The sequence below is a fragment of the Paramormyrops kingsleyae genome, chromosome 8 (assembly GCF_048594095.1).
Source record: "Paramormyrops kingsleyae isolate MSU_618 chromosome 8, PKINGS_0.4, whole genome shotgun sequence".
In the NCBI taxonomy this organism is placed as follows: Eukaryota; Metazoa; Chordata; class Actinopteri; order Osteoglossiformes; family Mormyridae; genus Paramormyrops; species Paramormyrops kingsleyae.
In genome coordinates, this window is record NC_132804.1 from 22,540,203 (window position 1) to 22,556,326 (window position 16,124).

Here is a 16,124-nt window from a genome sequence, read left to right on the forward strand (position 1 = left end):
GATCCAAGAAATATCTCGGACAGAACAGAGGATCCCGAGTTCAGAATCCAAGATGGCTGCACCCTTTATCAATAGAAGGGAAAGTTGTAGTTTTATACTGTTTAAGCACTACTTCTTACTTTTTGATATGGGTCCATGGTATTGCACTTCTGTGGCAGATGGAATGCATCCAACTTGTATTCAAGATGTTCAATAAACATGTTAAGTGCACATATATTCAATTTTTTCTTGAGTCTGTTTGCTCATGCAAAATGAAATGTGATTAATATAGATTAAAAATGAATGATATTTAATCGTGATTAATCGAAATTAATCCACAGCAACCCTGTGATTAATCTGATTAAAAATTTTAATCGTTTGACAGCAGTAATATATATATATATATACACACACACACACACACAAATATGTTTGCATTCTCCTACCCAGGCCTTATCCCCTACCTTAACCATAATAAGATTTTTGACATTTTCAGTTTTTTGATTGCAGTCACAGATTATTATAAAATTGAGTAACAACAGGTTTTATTCACATTGTGGGGACATTTGGTGACCAGACTGTAATACATACACAACCCTCCCACCATACAGACACACACACACACATGTGTGCACGCACAAACACACACACACACAAGTTTGTAATTATATCTTTGTGGGGACTTTCCATTCATTTCTATGGGGAAAACTCTAATCCCAACATGATGACCTTAACCCCTACCCAGCCCTAACCGTAATCATAAGTAACTGAACAAAACATTTTTAGTTTTTTGATTGCATTTACAAATCTGTGTGTGGACGTGAGAAATGGTCCCCACACTGTCAAAAAAACAGGTTTTTATTACATCTTGGGGGACATTCAGTCGCCACAATGTAATAAAAACATAATACACACACACACACACACACAATATTAGCAATAGGGCCCTATTCAAAAAGGACCAAAACTCAACTCAGTAGAAGAGTAGAAAAGGGTAACCAAGTGGGTTTCTGTGGATTAGATACAGCACTGAACATGATGATATGGAGAGTGGCTGCTGATGTGCCCTTGTAATCCATTAGGGGGCTTCTGTGATGACATAAGGTCATGACTCAGTCCTCCACATGTACAGTATTTGTTAGCCACCAGGGACACACACATGACTGTAAGGCCGGATACACATTAGCTGGGACCAAGGCAGTGTAAAGTCCAGGTGAACAGTTCTGGCCAATTTTTCCCTATTTTTTAAAAAATTTTTTTTACAAATCTTAGTAAATACACTGAAACTTATTTAGTAGTATATTGTTTAACATGCACAGAAAAATCATTGCATCTAGATTATTACACCTTACATTTTTATCCAAAGCAACTTGTCTGTCTTACACTGATGTATTCATTCCACTGCTGGTCTATTGAGGAAGGCCCTAACCCCCAGCCCCCAGGGCGCTACATGCTGGCTGACCATGTGCTGTGACCCCCAAAACAATTTACGCAAGGGGATGAATGAAGTATCACTATTATATTTCTATTTTTCTATTCAATCAACTCAAATGACAAATTACAATCCCTTAAGATTAAAAAAGCCCCACTACCATAATCCGTATATTATATATCAGAAGAGACACAATGAGTAGCACTGCTGACTATCACCTCCTGTTGAAAGGTTTTATAAGCTATGCTTAGGGTTAGCATTATGGTTCAAGCTAGGGTTAGAGTTGCCATTTGGGTCCTAACCCTACTGCTAACCGTAACCCTAACCTTAGCCTGAAACCTAACCCTAGCCTGAACTCTAAAGGGTTATAGCGTAAGGGTTAGGTTATAATAAATAATATATATGCAAGAAAGCTGAGTACCGCTTTCCTGAAAAGTAGACAATTCCCTTCACCAGAAATCACCCTGTGATTCTAATAAGTGCTTATAATTTATTAGTAAAAAAAAAAAAAAGCTTCCACGCAATAAATATGATTTATTCATGAATGACAAAAATAATTCTCTTTAACACTAGAATGTATATCTCCCTAAATTAATAAATAAATACATACAATCATTGTGTCTGATGGGGTGGCACATGGCTCAGAGATTTAGGGCTGTGTGTCTGTGATCAGAAGTTGCCGATTAAGATCCCGTTCACGGCAGAGTAGTTAAATCTCTGTTGAGCCCTAGTGCAATGCCCCCTAAAATGCTCTAGGGGCGCCCTGTAAATAGTGGACCCTGTACTCACACTCTGACCCCTAGCTTTACCGTCGCCTGTGTGTCTGTCTGAAAGGAGAGCATGATGGGATATGCGAAAACTTAAGAATTACAATGTTATTCCATCTTGTGCACATGTGCAAATAAATAACCGTCATTTCATTTAAGATCTCTCCACTCATCTATTTATATACTTCGCTATTGATATACTTCTCATCACTTACCTTTGGTTCAGTGCCATGGGATCCCTTGTCAGGAGCAGATGAATCGATTTATATTCTATTTTGTGTCTTTGCATTAGTGTCCAGTGCTAACTTCAAGGCCAGAGATATAGATGGAGTGGATCTGGTATTTTTCAAAATGCTGTACAAGTGTTAAATCAATCTGCAAATTCATTTTGTTTCCTCCACATTTTTATTGGCACAATGATGTTTTTTTCATATAGGTACACTGGTACCATCGCTAATTGTATATTTGTACTGTATGAAACTATCCATCCATCCACCCATTTTTAATGCCTGCCTGTCCTCTACAGGGTTGCAGGGGTCCGGAGCCTATCCTGGAATCTATGGGAGCAAGGCTTTTTTTTCTGTGGGGGTTAAACTGGAGAATCCGGAGGAATCCCCACGATGACACAGGGGGACATACAAACTCACACGGTGGAGATGCTAAGCTCCAGTTCCAGAGGTGTGAACCAACAGCGCTGACCACTGTGCCACTGTGCTGGTTATGAGGCTTGGAAAAGGGGTTCAGGCTAAGGTTAGGTTTAGGGATCAAAGCATATCACAGCGCTTGCTAGAAAGGCTCTTCCTCCAATGTAGTTGCAAGTCCCACTGTAGATTAGTAGCCCATTTACCAAAGATAGAAATACAAGTCAAACGCCTGGTTATTGTATTTCCATGACAGTACCAAACTACACAAGGATGTAGGTCCTTTCTACAATTATCATAGGCGATTTTAGATTCTGTTTAGGGGGGCTTCAACTGACATATTTTTTGTCTCAGCCCTGTTTTTCTTCAGACTGTAAGTGATAACCCTACTGGGGGCTGAGTCCCCCTAAGGATCAAATACTAAAATCGCTCATGCTACTTATACAATCAACTACTAAGCAGGTGGATTTAGGTGAGAAACTCTGCTCCTTGGCTCCCTCTGATGGCCAGGTTGGGGCATGACAAGAAAAGGACACAAATTAAGTTTATTAATAATGTCGTATGTGTCTTTTAAACAGCTTTTATGGCATTGATATATGGGGTTTAATACATTGTTGTGTCATTTAGTGCTGCTGGTCATCAATTGTGTAAGTGTTGTAATTTGTTATATTATACCTGTTTGACTGTAATAATTCCTCAAGTATTCTTAAATAGTGTGCAATCTGTATTAATGTGCTATATGTTTTATTTATGGCTAGGGGTTCAAATTTGTAGTATAGTATCACTAACCAAGAACTGAAACCAGCAGTTAAAAAATAATAATTTGCAAAAATACTATGCTAAACTTAAATGGTAATGTGGATACATACTGATTCCTTTCATTCATAAAAGTAACATTTCAAATATCTGTTAATTTTTTAAAATTATTTTTATACTCACAAAAATCAGTCACACATATGAACCACACCTGCACAAATTACAATGAAGTCCTTGAAATGCTCCAGAAATAATGTGAGTGTGTGTGTGGGGGGATGCAACCAGGTGACTTGTGAATAGTTTCTCAACATTGTACAGCCCAAAACGCAGGAACAAAGACAAGCATGGCAATTCCACCGTCAGTGGGACTGCAATGTTTACATGCGATGGAACTGGCATGTGCTTTTGGTGATTCCCACCCCCGCCACCCCCACTTGGGAGTCACCAACCGGCCCCCACGCCCGTTCTCGCTGACTGACCTCTCTCTGCCCCACCTTCTCCCCTCCCCCTTAAATCACCCATCTATCTCTCAACCTACTGGACTGCAGGGAGTGTCCAGCTATTGGTCTGTCTCTTCCTCGCAGTCTGCGAGCAACTTTTACTACCCTCCCTCCCTACTCGCATGGACCTGAGAAAACGGAGCTTGTTTAGGTAGAATAATACAGTTAAAAAAAGTAAATGACATTCAGCGTACAGCGGTAAACACAAGCTTGGTGCTGTTGCAGGTAATATAGTAATAAATACGTACACGGAAATCGATAAAGGTGTTTTTTATTTCAGTATTCGCCTTAAGCTTGTGTGCCAAATGAAGTAGCTCACCACTTCGAGCGTATGAAATGAAGCGTGTGAAAAGTACTGCATGTATTCTCGTTAAATTATAAGCATTATGTAAGCACATTAATTTTTTATTCGGGTAATTTTATTCAACAATGACAGACGAGTCACATTCACACGTAAAGCATAAGAATAAGTAATGATTCGTCATTTGGATGAAACGTATACACTAGTGTGGATTTCGTTATTATCTGGCGGCAGCAGCGATTACTTTTACGTTGGAAGAATGTTTATAGATAATTTATTTAGTCAATGCCATATTTGTCAATGGCGCCTTTTCCGCCAAAAAATAATCATCCCTCATGTCGACGTAATGTCAGTCAAGCCTGCAGCAATACAACCTACCCCAAGATGACCCCACCCAAATACCGCCCCAAAATCAAATTTCCATTGGATATTACCAGCCCCTTGGTGACTATGCCCATATTTTATTGGCTTGTGAAGCACGTCGCTCACGCCCAACATTCCTTACCTACACAGTAAAAAACGCGGCTGAGGACATAACTAATGGTGGATCATCCCACTGGAGATTCCGATTGGACAAGGACGCGAGATTGCGCGCTGCAATTGGAACAGAGTTTCTCCTCGTTCTCCTCTGCCGTGACGCTGTCAAGATTGGTTGCGTCGTTTCTAAGTTGATGTCAGCCCAAACGAAGCCCGTGAAACTCCTCCCGTCTCAAAATTATGAGTGGTAAGTGAACTCTTTAAAAGTAAATTACTTTTGGTAAAACGCCAACCAAACTGCCAGAAATAAAGAACCGGATGCTTAAAAAGTTGTTTCAAATAAAATTTAATAAAATTGTCCCTCGCTCCGTGAAACCAGAATGTTTCATGCACAGGCGCTGAACTTGCTAGGTAGTTAGCATTTCAGCAAAGTTGGCTTAGCTACCTTGCTAACTAGCCAGCTAGATGCCAAAAACGTCGTTATCGTTACTGTAACGAATAGTGCAGAAACTGGTTACCTTTTCCCACCACAAGCGTAGTAGTAATAATACAAACGGTGTGTGAAATTTCGGGGCGGCGAGTTCGTTGCGGCGGAGTTGGGAGTTCAAAATCAAGACAGCTTAGCGTAGTCGTCGGGATTTTTGCTTTTACATTCGACGTCGTCGGCTGACTTTTTAAAGTCCGGTTAGGCGGCCGTCAGGTCGTTTTCACGGCGACGTCTCCTTCAGCTTTCGCGGTTACTCGACGTTGAGCGCCGAGTCCGCGGCGTGGAACTAGCGTGACAAGTTTAAGGTTGTCGCCAGGTCGGTCTGCGGTAAAAGGAGAGCGCTTAATGACCACGTCGATGCTCTGGTTAGCTGCAGGACTGGTTAAACTTACCACTAGTTTCTCCTTCCTCACGCAGACCAACAGCAAGATGAAATGGCCGCGTTGGTGGAAAGCGGTGGAGGTTTCCTTCAAAAACGAAACTCGAATACGGGGCAGGTAAGTTTTTTTTCCCTTCTTTCGCTTTAAGCTTATTTCGTAGATATTTTTAATCCGCGTTTAGTAATCGTAACGACGTAAACTCGCAGTTAATTTCTGGTAGAAATGTGATTCTGCTGAGTTACTGGGCAGACCTGCTCGGTCGATTTCACTTGAGCACATGTCATTTGTGTGGGGAGAGCCGAGGCACCAAAGCGGAGGTGAAATGGGCTTGACCGGGGTGTTCCTGTCAGAAGCCCCGCACTTTGAGAGCGGTCTGCTCGGCCCACTTTGGCTGTCCTTCGGGGGGTGGCTTCCAGCGAATAAGTGTGTTTATAGGGTAGAAAAAAAGATGGGAGGGAGAGGGGGTGGAAGGGGGGAGGGGAGGGGATGCGTGGCCAGCCTTCGGTTGAAAAAAAAAGCCCTTTTAATCCCACCCATTTGCCGAAGCGCGCATGCTTCCCTCCCTCCGAAATTCAAAGCTCATGTAACTAATAGTGGAGAAAACAACATTGAAACGGCCCATCGGAAATCTTATTTTTCCTTTATCATTTTTTTGATTGATTTTTTTTGCTGGCTTTCCATATATCGCTATTTCGTTTGGATTTGTTTTATTTTTTTTGTTTAATCGGGTATTAATGTGGACGTATTTGTCTTTTTATGATTGCTTAAATTTATTGCACAGACAACTGGTATGGCTTAAGATTAGCACAACTGATTTTTAATATTGCTGTCATTAAACCATAGAATGTGTTTTTCAAGTTTGTTATGAGAATGGAAAAAACCCTCTAAACAGTTTTAAAAACTTAAACAGACTGAATCAAGACCTCTTTAGCAGTAACTGTTGACAAAGGACCGGTGCCCATTCTTACCACTTACAGGACTCTCAGCAGCCGTCTCCCTTGGCTCTGCTGGCTGCCACCTGCAGTCGCATCGACACTCCCGGTGAGGGTGACGCAGAGTCCGAGCAGCAGCAGTCCCAGCAGCAGGGTCAGCTTTTAGACCAGGCCCAGCTGACCCAAACGCCCAATGGCTGGCAGATCATCCCGGTCAGCGCTCAGCAGTCTTCTGGTACCAGCACTTCCGGCACCACAACGTCCGGGCAGGGTACCATGGCCGAGGCGGGGAAGAACAGGCAGGCGGCTACAGGCCAGCCAGGGCAGCAGTATGTAGTAGCCGCCACTCCCACTATACCTGGCCAGCAGGTCCTCACTGCCCTGTCTGGGGTCATGCCCAACATCCAGTATCAGGTCATCCCCCAGTTCCAGACGGTGGATGGACAGCAGCTCCAGTTTGCCACAGCCCAGCAGGACCCAACAGCAGCAGCGGCAGGACAGTTCCAGCTGGTGTCCTCTCCTGGCGGTGGGCAGCAGCTGATCGCAACTGCCAATCGGGGGGCGGGTACCGGGAACATCTTAACCATGCCTGGCCTTATCCAGCAAGCGATCCCACTGCAGAACCTGGGCTTGGGTAACATACAGAACCAGACTCCGTTCTTGGCCAACATGCCTGTGTCGCTCAATGGGAACATCACCCTTCTGCCTGTAGCCACAGGAGGCACTGGTGGTGATGCCACTGGGGTTGGATCTTCAGGGTCCTCCCAGCAGCTCCTACAGCAGCCAGTATCTTCTACCACTGGGACTGGGTACTACACTAGCTCCACGGCTACCATTACCACTCAGGCAGCTACCTCCTATGGAGGTGGGACGCAGTCTCAGAGCAGCAGCAGTTTCCAGAGCTCAGTGCAGCCAGATAACCGAGATGGCCAACAACAGCAGCAGCCACAGCAAATTCTCATTCAGCCTCAGCAGCTTCTCCAAGGAGGACATTCCCTGCAAACCCTACAGGCTGGTGCTGGCGGACAAGTCTTTGCACAGGCACTGCCACAGGACGCCCTGCAGAACCTGCAAATTCAAGCCATCCCCAACGCCAGCCCCATTCTCGTGCGTACCCTGGGCCCCAATGGTCAAGTCAGTTGGCAGACGCTGCAGCTGCAGAGTCCCACTGGAGCCCAGATCACGCTCGCCCCAGTACAGTCTCTGCAGTCACTTCCTCAGTTGGCACAGACGGGCAGCGCAGGCGGGGTCACAGTGAACCCCGTGCAGCTGCCTGGCCTGCAGACCATCAACTTGAACACACTGAGCAATACAGGCCTCCAGATGCACCAGCTGCAGGGGGTCCCCATTGCCATTGCAACAGGTAGGCATAGGCGGGTGTCGCCTTTCCTTTAGTGTTTTTACTAACGGTGGAGTTTTTCTTTTCCTTTGAGGACTGAGAAACGTGTCACTTTAAGGGAAAGTCTCTGAAATGAAATTTGTATTAAGCATATATTAAACCTTCTTAACTTTTGTTAGAGCTGGAATGTTAGCTTATGATTTCTGCCTCTGATATTTGCTTGATTGTGACAGTGTAAAATCCCTCAGTGTAACATAGGGGCTGTTTGCGATGTTTCTACGTAACTGGCCACAGCAGGGATGCAGCTGCCAATTGCTTCTCAAAAGTCGGCATTTAACAGCAATGTGAACACAAAAGACAGTTTAATGCTGTGTGATCCTTGCTGGTCAATAAACCATAATCCATTGGATGCTAATATTGATTGCATGAAATGGGCTGCTTTCCAAATTGTCCTTTTTTATGCAAGCAAAGGCAAATTGGAATATGTATGCAAATAAACTGGTGAGAAGGTAATATTTTCATAATGAAAAATTTAGGGAGCTCTTTTAAATATGGGGCCAGCTCTTTTCTACATTGTGACACATAGAAATCAGTCCAGTTTAAATACTCTGCTTGATGAATGCATTGGCATTGGAAAAAATATCTGAGATATCCATCTTGTACTCACGTTATAGTAAATGAGTAAAAATAACAAACATGTAAAAAGTACATGTGATTTTTAAAGTGTTTGTGAGGGGTCATAAGCCAAGTACTTCATGAGAGGGATAATTTTAGTTGTAGCCAATGTTGCCTTGGTGAGTTAGCTACTGTGAGAAAGATTGTCAATCTGTTATTTGGAGGCTAAGCAGGTTGACATTTGTAAAATGACATGCGGCATTTTTTGCATTGCAGTTAAGTTGTCCACTTTCGTTTTAACCTGGATTTCTAGCTGTGCTTTGGCTTTCTCTGCTCCTCAGTCTTGAAGTTATTTGTAGGATGCTTGTTGTACAATACCTGATTAGAAAGCAGAACATATTTTTCCCCCTCATTAATAGCCAATAACGTGTAATCTGGCTGAAGCTGTTTGTGTCGGGCCATAGGCAAAATTGACATTATAACAAAGTGACTACATGTTGGGTAGGATGGGCTGGCTTCCTATTTTCTTTCTGCCGACCGCACTGGTTTGGTCGGTTTTTGCAAAAGCTGTGTATTGTGCAGTAGCTGACTGGTGTAAGCTTCATGGCATGTGACACTTTGCACTTGCAGCAACGTGGGTGCGTGTGAATCGTGTTTTGACAGAGAACTGGTACAATGGATGGGTGTAACTGGACACCGCCCACTTTGCCCAGGCTCTGGGTGGACTTATCGCAGGCCAAACCGCCCTCCTCTAGAGAGGAGGAGACGAGTCACGTGTCCCGTTTATTTAACTAGCGCTTTACTGTTTTTATTTCCTGTTGAAGTGAGCAAGGGTCATACTCTCAGAGCTTTAGTGTGTGAGGCATATGCTACAGGTTTTCCATTGGACTTTAGGGCAGGTTACGAATTTCCTTCCCTCTGTCCTTGGGCACTCTTCCTGTTTCCTGAGAGTCAATTCTCAGCTCAGAAGCAGATATAATAAGGTAACGGGGTAAACACACTTGTGCCTGGACATCTACAGAACTTACCTCAAAAGGCAGTGCAGTTTAATTGGCTGGAAGATCAGCTTGGATTGTTTTTGTTCTTTTCTGAGAACTCCCTTGAGTGGGGGGAGGGGCATAATTGCTAGTTGTGATAAGATCCACATACAAGAAACCAATAGTGTAAATGCATAGCTGGCTGTCTGGTACGCATTTACCACTCCATTTTACAGTTTTAGTCGCTTGTCTGGCTCTTAGCCAAAGTGTCAATGCTGGTTCCTGCATGATTTCAAGCATGAATAAGACTTGGTGTGAGTTTGTCCAAACAGAACGGTGCCCCCTGCTTCTTAGAAGAAGGTGGGGAGGAGTTCTGAGGTATCTGAGACCCAGGGGGCATTAAAGTGGCCCCAGTATGGATGTCATGAAACACCAGGGTGTGGTACTTCTAGGAATTTCTGTTGTACTCGTTTTACTTATTGTCAGAACTCATTAGGTTATTCGGATGAACCCAACAACATTTTGCTTTCTGCCCTAAACAGATAATTTTAACTATAAATGGCAGTGAATTATTCTTTAAGTGTTTTAGGTAGGTCTAGTTAAAGGTGTCACATGACATGTATTGGCATGCAAAGGAGATCTGTCCACGGTAATGCAGTGTGACTGTCCTACAAAAATTATGCATTTAACTGGTGATGCTGGTCACACATTTTTTTCCCCCTTCCCTAATGTTTATATAAAATCTGTAGTCCAGATATGTGTAGGGTAGCTGCCAGTGACTGTTTTAGTAAGACGGTTGCTCCTTCCTTCCCTTAGGAGACCAGGGTCTGCAAACCAGTGGGGTGGGTGGAGACAGCCTAGATGATAGCACAGCCATAGATGATGGAGGAGAGACCAGCCCACAACCTCCCAGTCGTCGTACACGCCGGGAGGCCTGTACCTGTCCCTACTGCAAGGAGGGTGAAGGACGGTATGTATCCGCAATCCATCATGTCATCACAATGTGTCTTCAGTGGTTTCCATTTTGTGTCTGCGTGTGTTTCCACACTCTTCAACATTTTTATTTATAGAGGTAAAGTGTGATGTGATACATAATCTCGACAATATAACTTTTGCAGAAGTTTTGTAGCAGTGATCCCGTTTGGTGTTGCCACAAACTTTGTGGCTTCTAGTTTGGTTCAGTCCTTGTGATCTGGAGCATGTTGATCTTAGCTATCTGTATATTTATGGTTGACTGAAAACCATTGCTGTCCATCTAACAATTCTTATAACCCACTAGTCCAGTGGCCTAGCGGTGCATTGGGTATAATTGGCAGGGAGGAGCCTGGATAAAGTTGGCCGCACACTTTAAACGGACCAGACAAAATGAAATTGAACATGTTGCATGCTTAAAACTACGCTTCTGCCGTTCATTCTGTCACGCCATAACCCAACAGGATGCGGAATGTTTCCAATGTAAGAGACCCACAAAGAGCACAAATAAAAGTATTGTGGTGATTGTGGGAGAAATTCAAGTTGCTCTTGATTCAATTAACAGCTGCTGTTGATATAATACTAGCAGCAGCACACAGAGGGAAGGCAACAATTAACTGACACTCAAGGTTACATGCTAATGAAATGCAAGCATTCCACAAACGTCACATGATTCTGGGGAAAAATGAAACTGTTTGCCTTCAGGACCCAACACAGGCTGTGTGCCTGTAATCACCACTCGTACAACGTCATATTGCTAAAACAACTTTTTCTACCGATTTTTCGTTTGAAGTATGTGGCCACCTTAAGATGTTAACTTTACAGGTCCCCCCCCCCCCCCCCCCCCCCACCCTCTCGTGGGGTTTACTGACTTGCGTCTACATTATTGCAGCAGTGACCCTGGCAAGAAAAAGCAGCACATCTGTCACATCCCAGGCTGCGGGAAGGTGTATGGCAAGACCTCCCACCTGCGGGCCCACCTGCGATGGCACACTGGAGAGAGGCCCTTTGTCTGCTCCTGGTCCTTCTGTGGGAAGCGCTTCACTCGGTCTGATGAGCTGCAGCGGCATAAGCGGACGCACACTGGTAAGATCGTTTGGTCCTGTGGGTTTGTTTTTGTTTTAATGAAAAACACTACATATCTCCTAACAAGAGCATTTGGTCCTTAGGAGAAAAGAAGTTCTCATGCCCAGAATGTCCCAAACGCTTCATGCGGAGTGATCACTTGTCCAAGCACATCAAAACCCACCTGAACAAGAAGGGAGCTGCTACCAACGCAACCAGTGAAACCACCTCTTCCACCACTGGCTCAGACTCTGTGGCCACAGGCGGAGTCCCATCAGACCAGCACGCCCTCATCACCATGGAGACGCTGTCACCCGAAAGCATCTCACGGCTAGCCAGAAGCGGCGTCAATGTCATGCAGGTGGCTGACATCCACTCCATTAACATGAACAGCAATGGCTACTGAGGCCAATGACGGTGGCGAGATGAGACGTGGGCCGTGGGTTTGGAACTGCTGGACTGGGGTGGGTGGGGATGTGTAAATGTTGGCAAGACTTGGGGGAGGGTTGTGGAGGGGTGTGGCTGATATTCTGGGGAGAGCAGATCTGGAAAGCAGGGTGCTAGTTGGAGGATCCTTTGTGTCTGAGGGAACTGGAGCTGATTAAGTTAAATTGCAAAAGGGGGAAGAAGTCAGGATTCCAGCAGAAACGTGCATGTACTCCAGTGTATCTATTTTATTTTATTTCTTATTGTCCCCTTTCCTACCCTTTAAAATTGCCCCCTCCCCTTCCTCCACAACCACTTGGAGCTACAAAGGACACCCTGCTGAATTATCGGGAGTTTGCCGTGAGGAAGGCTCCTGTCCCAAACCACACACTCCACTCTCCCAGTGAGCGCCCTCGCTGCTGCTCTTGGCCGGCGGCTCCCCTTTACTCTCAGGTCGCCTGTACCCTCTCCAGCAGAAGCGTACTCCATTGTAGTGCTCGTTAAGTCACCGTGGTGCTGGGCGAAGTCATTCTGGGATTGCTCTGACTGTCAGTGGACGTGTAGACCACTCTGCGGCTATGGAGAGCCGAACTGGGTCCACCAGCATCAGTCCCAGGAGCACTAATTAATTGTGGGTGAAAGGACACTGAATTTATGGCTTTTTTTTTGCCTTTTATATGAACGATAATATAGGTACACATATAAGCCATCATGCTTTGATAAACCTGTCAGCAGTTTTTGTTTGCTTTGTTTTTGGATAGCTTGCTTTTTGTATATATATTTTCTAGATTTGGAAATCTACAGCAACTCACCGTAGTAAGGATCAACTTATATGGTCGCCAGATGTTGCCTTTCTGCTGTGTGCCTCATACACGAACAATCTTAAATCTGTTATATTCATCATCATCATCATCATTATTATTGTTGCTTTTTTGTTATTGTTATAATTTTTATATAAATAGATCTTGTGTGACCAAGTATATAGCTGGACATAGAGAGAACATCCGTTGTATGCATTTCAGAAAGTTGTCACTCCAGGTATGGACGTCGGTCATTCAACGTGACGGGACGGTTCATTCTCATCCTGTCTTTCATGTTCATCTATATTTTTGGGTTCAGTTCCTGTAGAATTAGCTTGTTTAATTGAGGAACGCAGTTTCGTTAATATTGGATTTTTTTTTTTTTAGCGTGTATTTCAAACGTTAAAATTTATGCTCAAACCAAAGGTCTTGTACACAATATCAGATCTCTGGAAGGGGAATGGTTCCCATTGTCCTGGACTTAAGGTAAGATGGACTGTAGGCTTGGGGGGTGGTGTACTGTCCAGAGTCCTGGAGCCGTGTGGAACCTGGCCCCTGTCACTTCCACTACCTGGACTGCTGTAGCAAGTTGCTTGTTTTGTTGTGGATCAGGGTTGGCTTTTCTTTCTTTACTTGTTTCCACAGGAGATCCTAGTTATTGTGGAAGCATAAATGACATTGTCGAGCTGTGCCATATGTCGGTTTTCTTTTTTTTTTTTTTTTTTTTGCTTTTTTTTGTCCGTCAGATTAAAAAGGTCTAACTGGTGGCGAGCTATCTTTTAACGTTGTGTTTAAGGTGTACCTTTTTATACTGTTTTAGTCACAATCGGCTGAATGTCGTTACAGGCAAACATGGGACGGGCTCTGAAATCGGAAGTAGTTTCAGGAGAGAAGAATGTTAAACCTTTTAAAGGGCAGTATACAACTATTATTTAAAGTATCTCTTTGGGAATGTCAGGTGACTAAAATATATATATATATATATTTATATTTATATACACGTAATAATGCCAGGGACAGTATTTGGCTGGTATAAACTCCTTTCCTAAGGTAACTTCTTTCCAGGGAACTTGGTGCCCTTTAACATCATGAATTCTTTATACAATTTTGTTTTTGTTTTATAAATACATATATGAGGGGGCTGATCTTTTACTTGTGGGTTCCATTACTGCAGATGGCAACAGTGGGATTAAAGTCCTTATGAACACAAAGGTCGTGTGGTGTTTGTCATTTGCGGCTCTGTCATTGGTTTCGACATGACATACCCCCCGTCGCAGTTAGACATGCCTCGCTCTGCTTTAGGAACCTGGGCCTTTGTGTGTGTCAGGTCATACTAGTAATATTGCCTAATTGAAGTGTATTGCTAGGGTGTCATTTTTATAGTAAATTATTGTACTTGGAGCTTGAGCTCTCCTGACAGGGTCAGTCTGCCAGACAAGCCTCTTACTCTGAACTGGTCCAGTTCAATTAGCAAATGTATGTGTTGCGCTGCCCCGTTTAAACCATCAAGAGGCTTTCATACAGTAGATTAGCTGCATCTTGGAAATATTGCTTCAATATCCTTTAACCTTAAATTATGACACTGCATATCATGTTGAACTCAATTTTTTAAATTACTCTGGCAAAAGGCAATAAGTGCACATATATTTTAACATTAATTTTTGTTTTTAATCAGTGCTTTATGGTAACGTTCATTTTATTACAGTGGCATGTTAGAGGTCTTAAGACTGGGTCATGGTAGGCATTGGACCAACTTCAGAAACTTTGAGACTATTCTTTAAGAATTATAGCTTCCTCATGCCTGCTGGCTTGTAATCCCATGATAGTGTTTGTCTAGATCAAAGCATCGGCAGCTTTGCATCCACACATTCAGCTTGCAGTGTGTGCAGGTACAGAGTTAAGCTCAAAATTCATGCCAAATTTTGATGTATAATGAATTTGACTAACAGGCTTCTTCTGCCTGTTAATGACATAAGTATATGAAAAGATGGCAAGGTGTCATGTTAGTCAAATTTTTTTTCTTTTTTTAGAGTTAAGAAAAACCATGTCCACTATTGTTCTTTCCCCTTAAAACTACGCAAATATTGGAGAATGTACCATTCCATATTGTCCTAGTAATTACTACCATGTTCTTGAGCGTTCTAATCGACTATAAAATGAGCACAGCTGATGCAGTAGTTCTCTAGTCTGCTGCTAGTCAACTGCAAGTCATGGCTAAAGTGCTAAAGAGCTTAGTGAGGACCTCTGGTTGAGCCTTGTGTTTGCTCACATGCTGGATTTGGCTCTGTAGCCTTTCCAATGGTCACAGTGCAAAGCGTCGAAAGGGGTTCTATACTGTGAAAAACCTTAAGGGTTGGTAGGATGTGAGAAATGACCCCTTGCTCTGGCATGAAGGGACCAAGAATCCAGTGATCACTGCCAATCCTGACACATCTGAGCAATTGGGGTACTGACATCCTGAGAGACACATCAGCGGACACTGCACAAGGCTGTTCTCCAGGGATTCCAAAAGAGTTGTACTCCACTTCTCTAAGACAGGCGCATAAAAGCTCACCTGGGCAAAGAAGAAAGCTTTTGGTTATCAGTTCTGTGGTTGGATGAGAAAAAAATTGAATTATTTGGACACAGGGACTTGGCTTTCGTGTGCCAAGAGAATAAAGCATTCAATCCCAAGAACATCATCCTCACAGTCAAGCGTGGTGGGAATGTAAGGTGTTTCTCAGCCAATGGGCCAAGTAGCCTTGAAGTAAGTGACATGAAAAAAGGGGACTCCATTAAGATTCTGGAGCAGAGCATCAGGCAGTCCACAGGATAACTTGGCCTTGGACAGCACTGGATCTTTCAACAAGACAATGATCTAAAACGCCCAGTATAGTGGTCAAGAAATAGTTAAAACATTCTGGAGTCACCAAGCCAGTCCAGACCTGAATCCTCTTGAGTCTCTGGGTAGGGAAGTGGAAACCAGAGTAGTGGCAGGTAGCTGTCCTACCTTGAAAGCCTGTAGATGTTTACAAAAGAGAAAGTCATCCAAAATCCCACTGTAGCTGTTTGCTTAACAATAGTTTGATTGCTGTGATGTCAACAGATTTGCCATTGATTAAGGGTATGAATGAATTTTTTGTAAAAATGTAAAATGTCTAAATATGAAAAGTTGACCATCTCTAGCACAATGTCTTGCTGTCATTACATGCTTATGCCATTTCCAGGTAAGAAATGTAATTTATCAAATAATTCAGAATAAACCAATTTGCCATAGGTTCAAGTAATTTTGTGCTTAA

General features: G+C 43.4%; 1 protein-coding gene and 1 long non-coding RNA gene across 2 annotated transcripts; one reads left to right on the plus strand and one right to left on the minus strand.

Moving 5' to 3' along the window:
• The first annotated feature begins 4,789 nt into the window (after positions 1-4,789).
• sp1 (sp1 transcription factor) lies at positions 4,790-14,057 on the plus strand. The gene is made up of 6 exons (XM_023795400.2): positions 4,790-5,100; positions 5,758-5,837; positions 6,698-8,015; positions 10,400-10,553; positions 11,448-11,641; positions 11,725-14,057. The coding sequence occupies exons 1-6, from the start codon at positions 5,094-5,096 to the stop codon at positions 12,024-12,026; spliced, it is 2,055 nt and encodes a 684-aa protein (XP_023651168.1). The 5' UTR covers positions 4,790-5,093; the 3' UTR covers positions 12,027-14,057.
• Positions 5,184-6,111, minus strand: LOC111835278 (uncharacterized). The gene is made up of 2 exons (XR_002836202.2): positions 5,733-6,111; positions 5,184-5,662 (listed from the first exon to the last, which is right to left on the minus strand). It is a non-coding gene; the product is annotated as an uncharacterized lncRNA (long non-coding RNA).
• Positions 14,058-16,124: the final 2,067 nt, after the last annotated feature.

What these genes read in the sequence shown, in the direction of transcription:
- sp1 (XM_023795400.2), top strand. An exon ending in GAAACTCGAATACGGGGCAG is followed by an intron (nt 5,838 to 6,697) that starts GTAAGTTTTTTT and finishes TACCACTTACAG; the next exon opens with GACTCTCAGCAGCCGTCTCC. An exon ending in GCATAAGCGGACGCACACTG is followed by an intron (nt 11,642 to 11,724) that starts GTAAGATCGTTT and finishes TTTGGTCCTTAG; the next exon opens with GAGAAAAGAAGTTCTCATGC.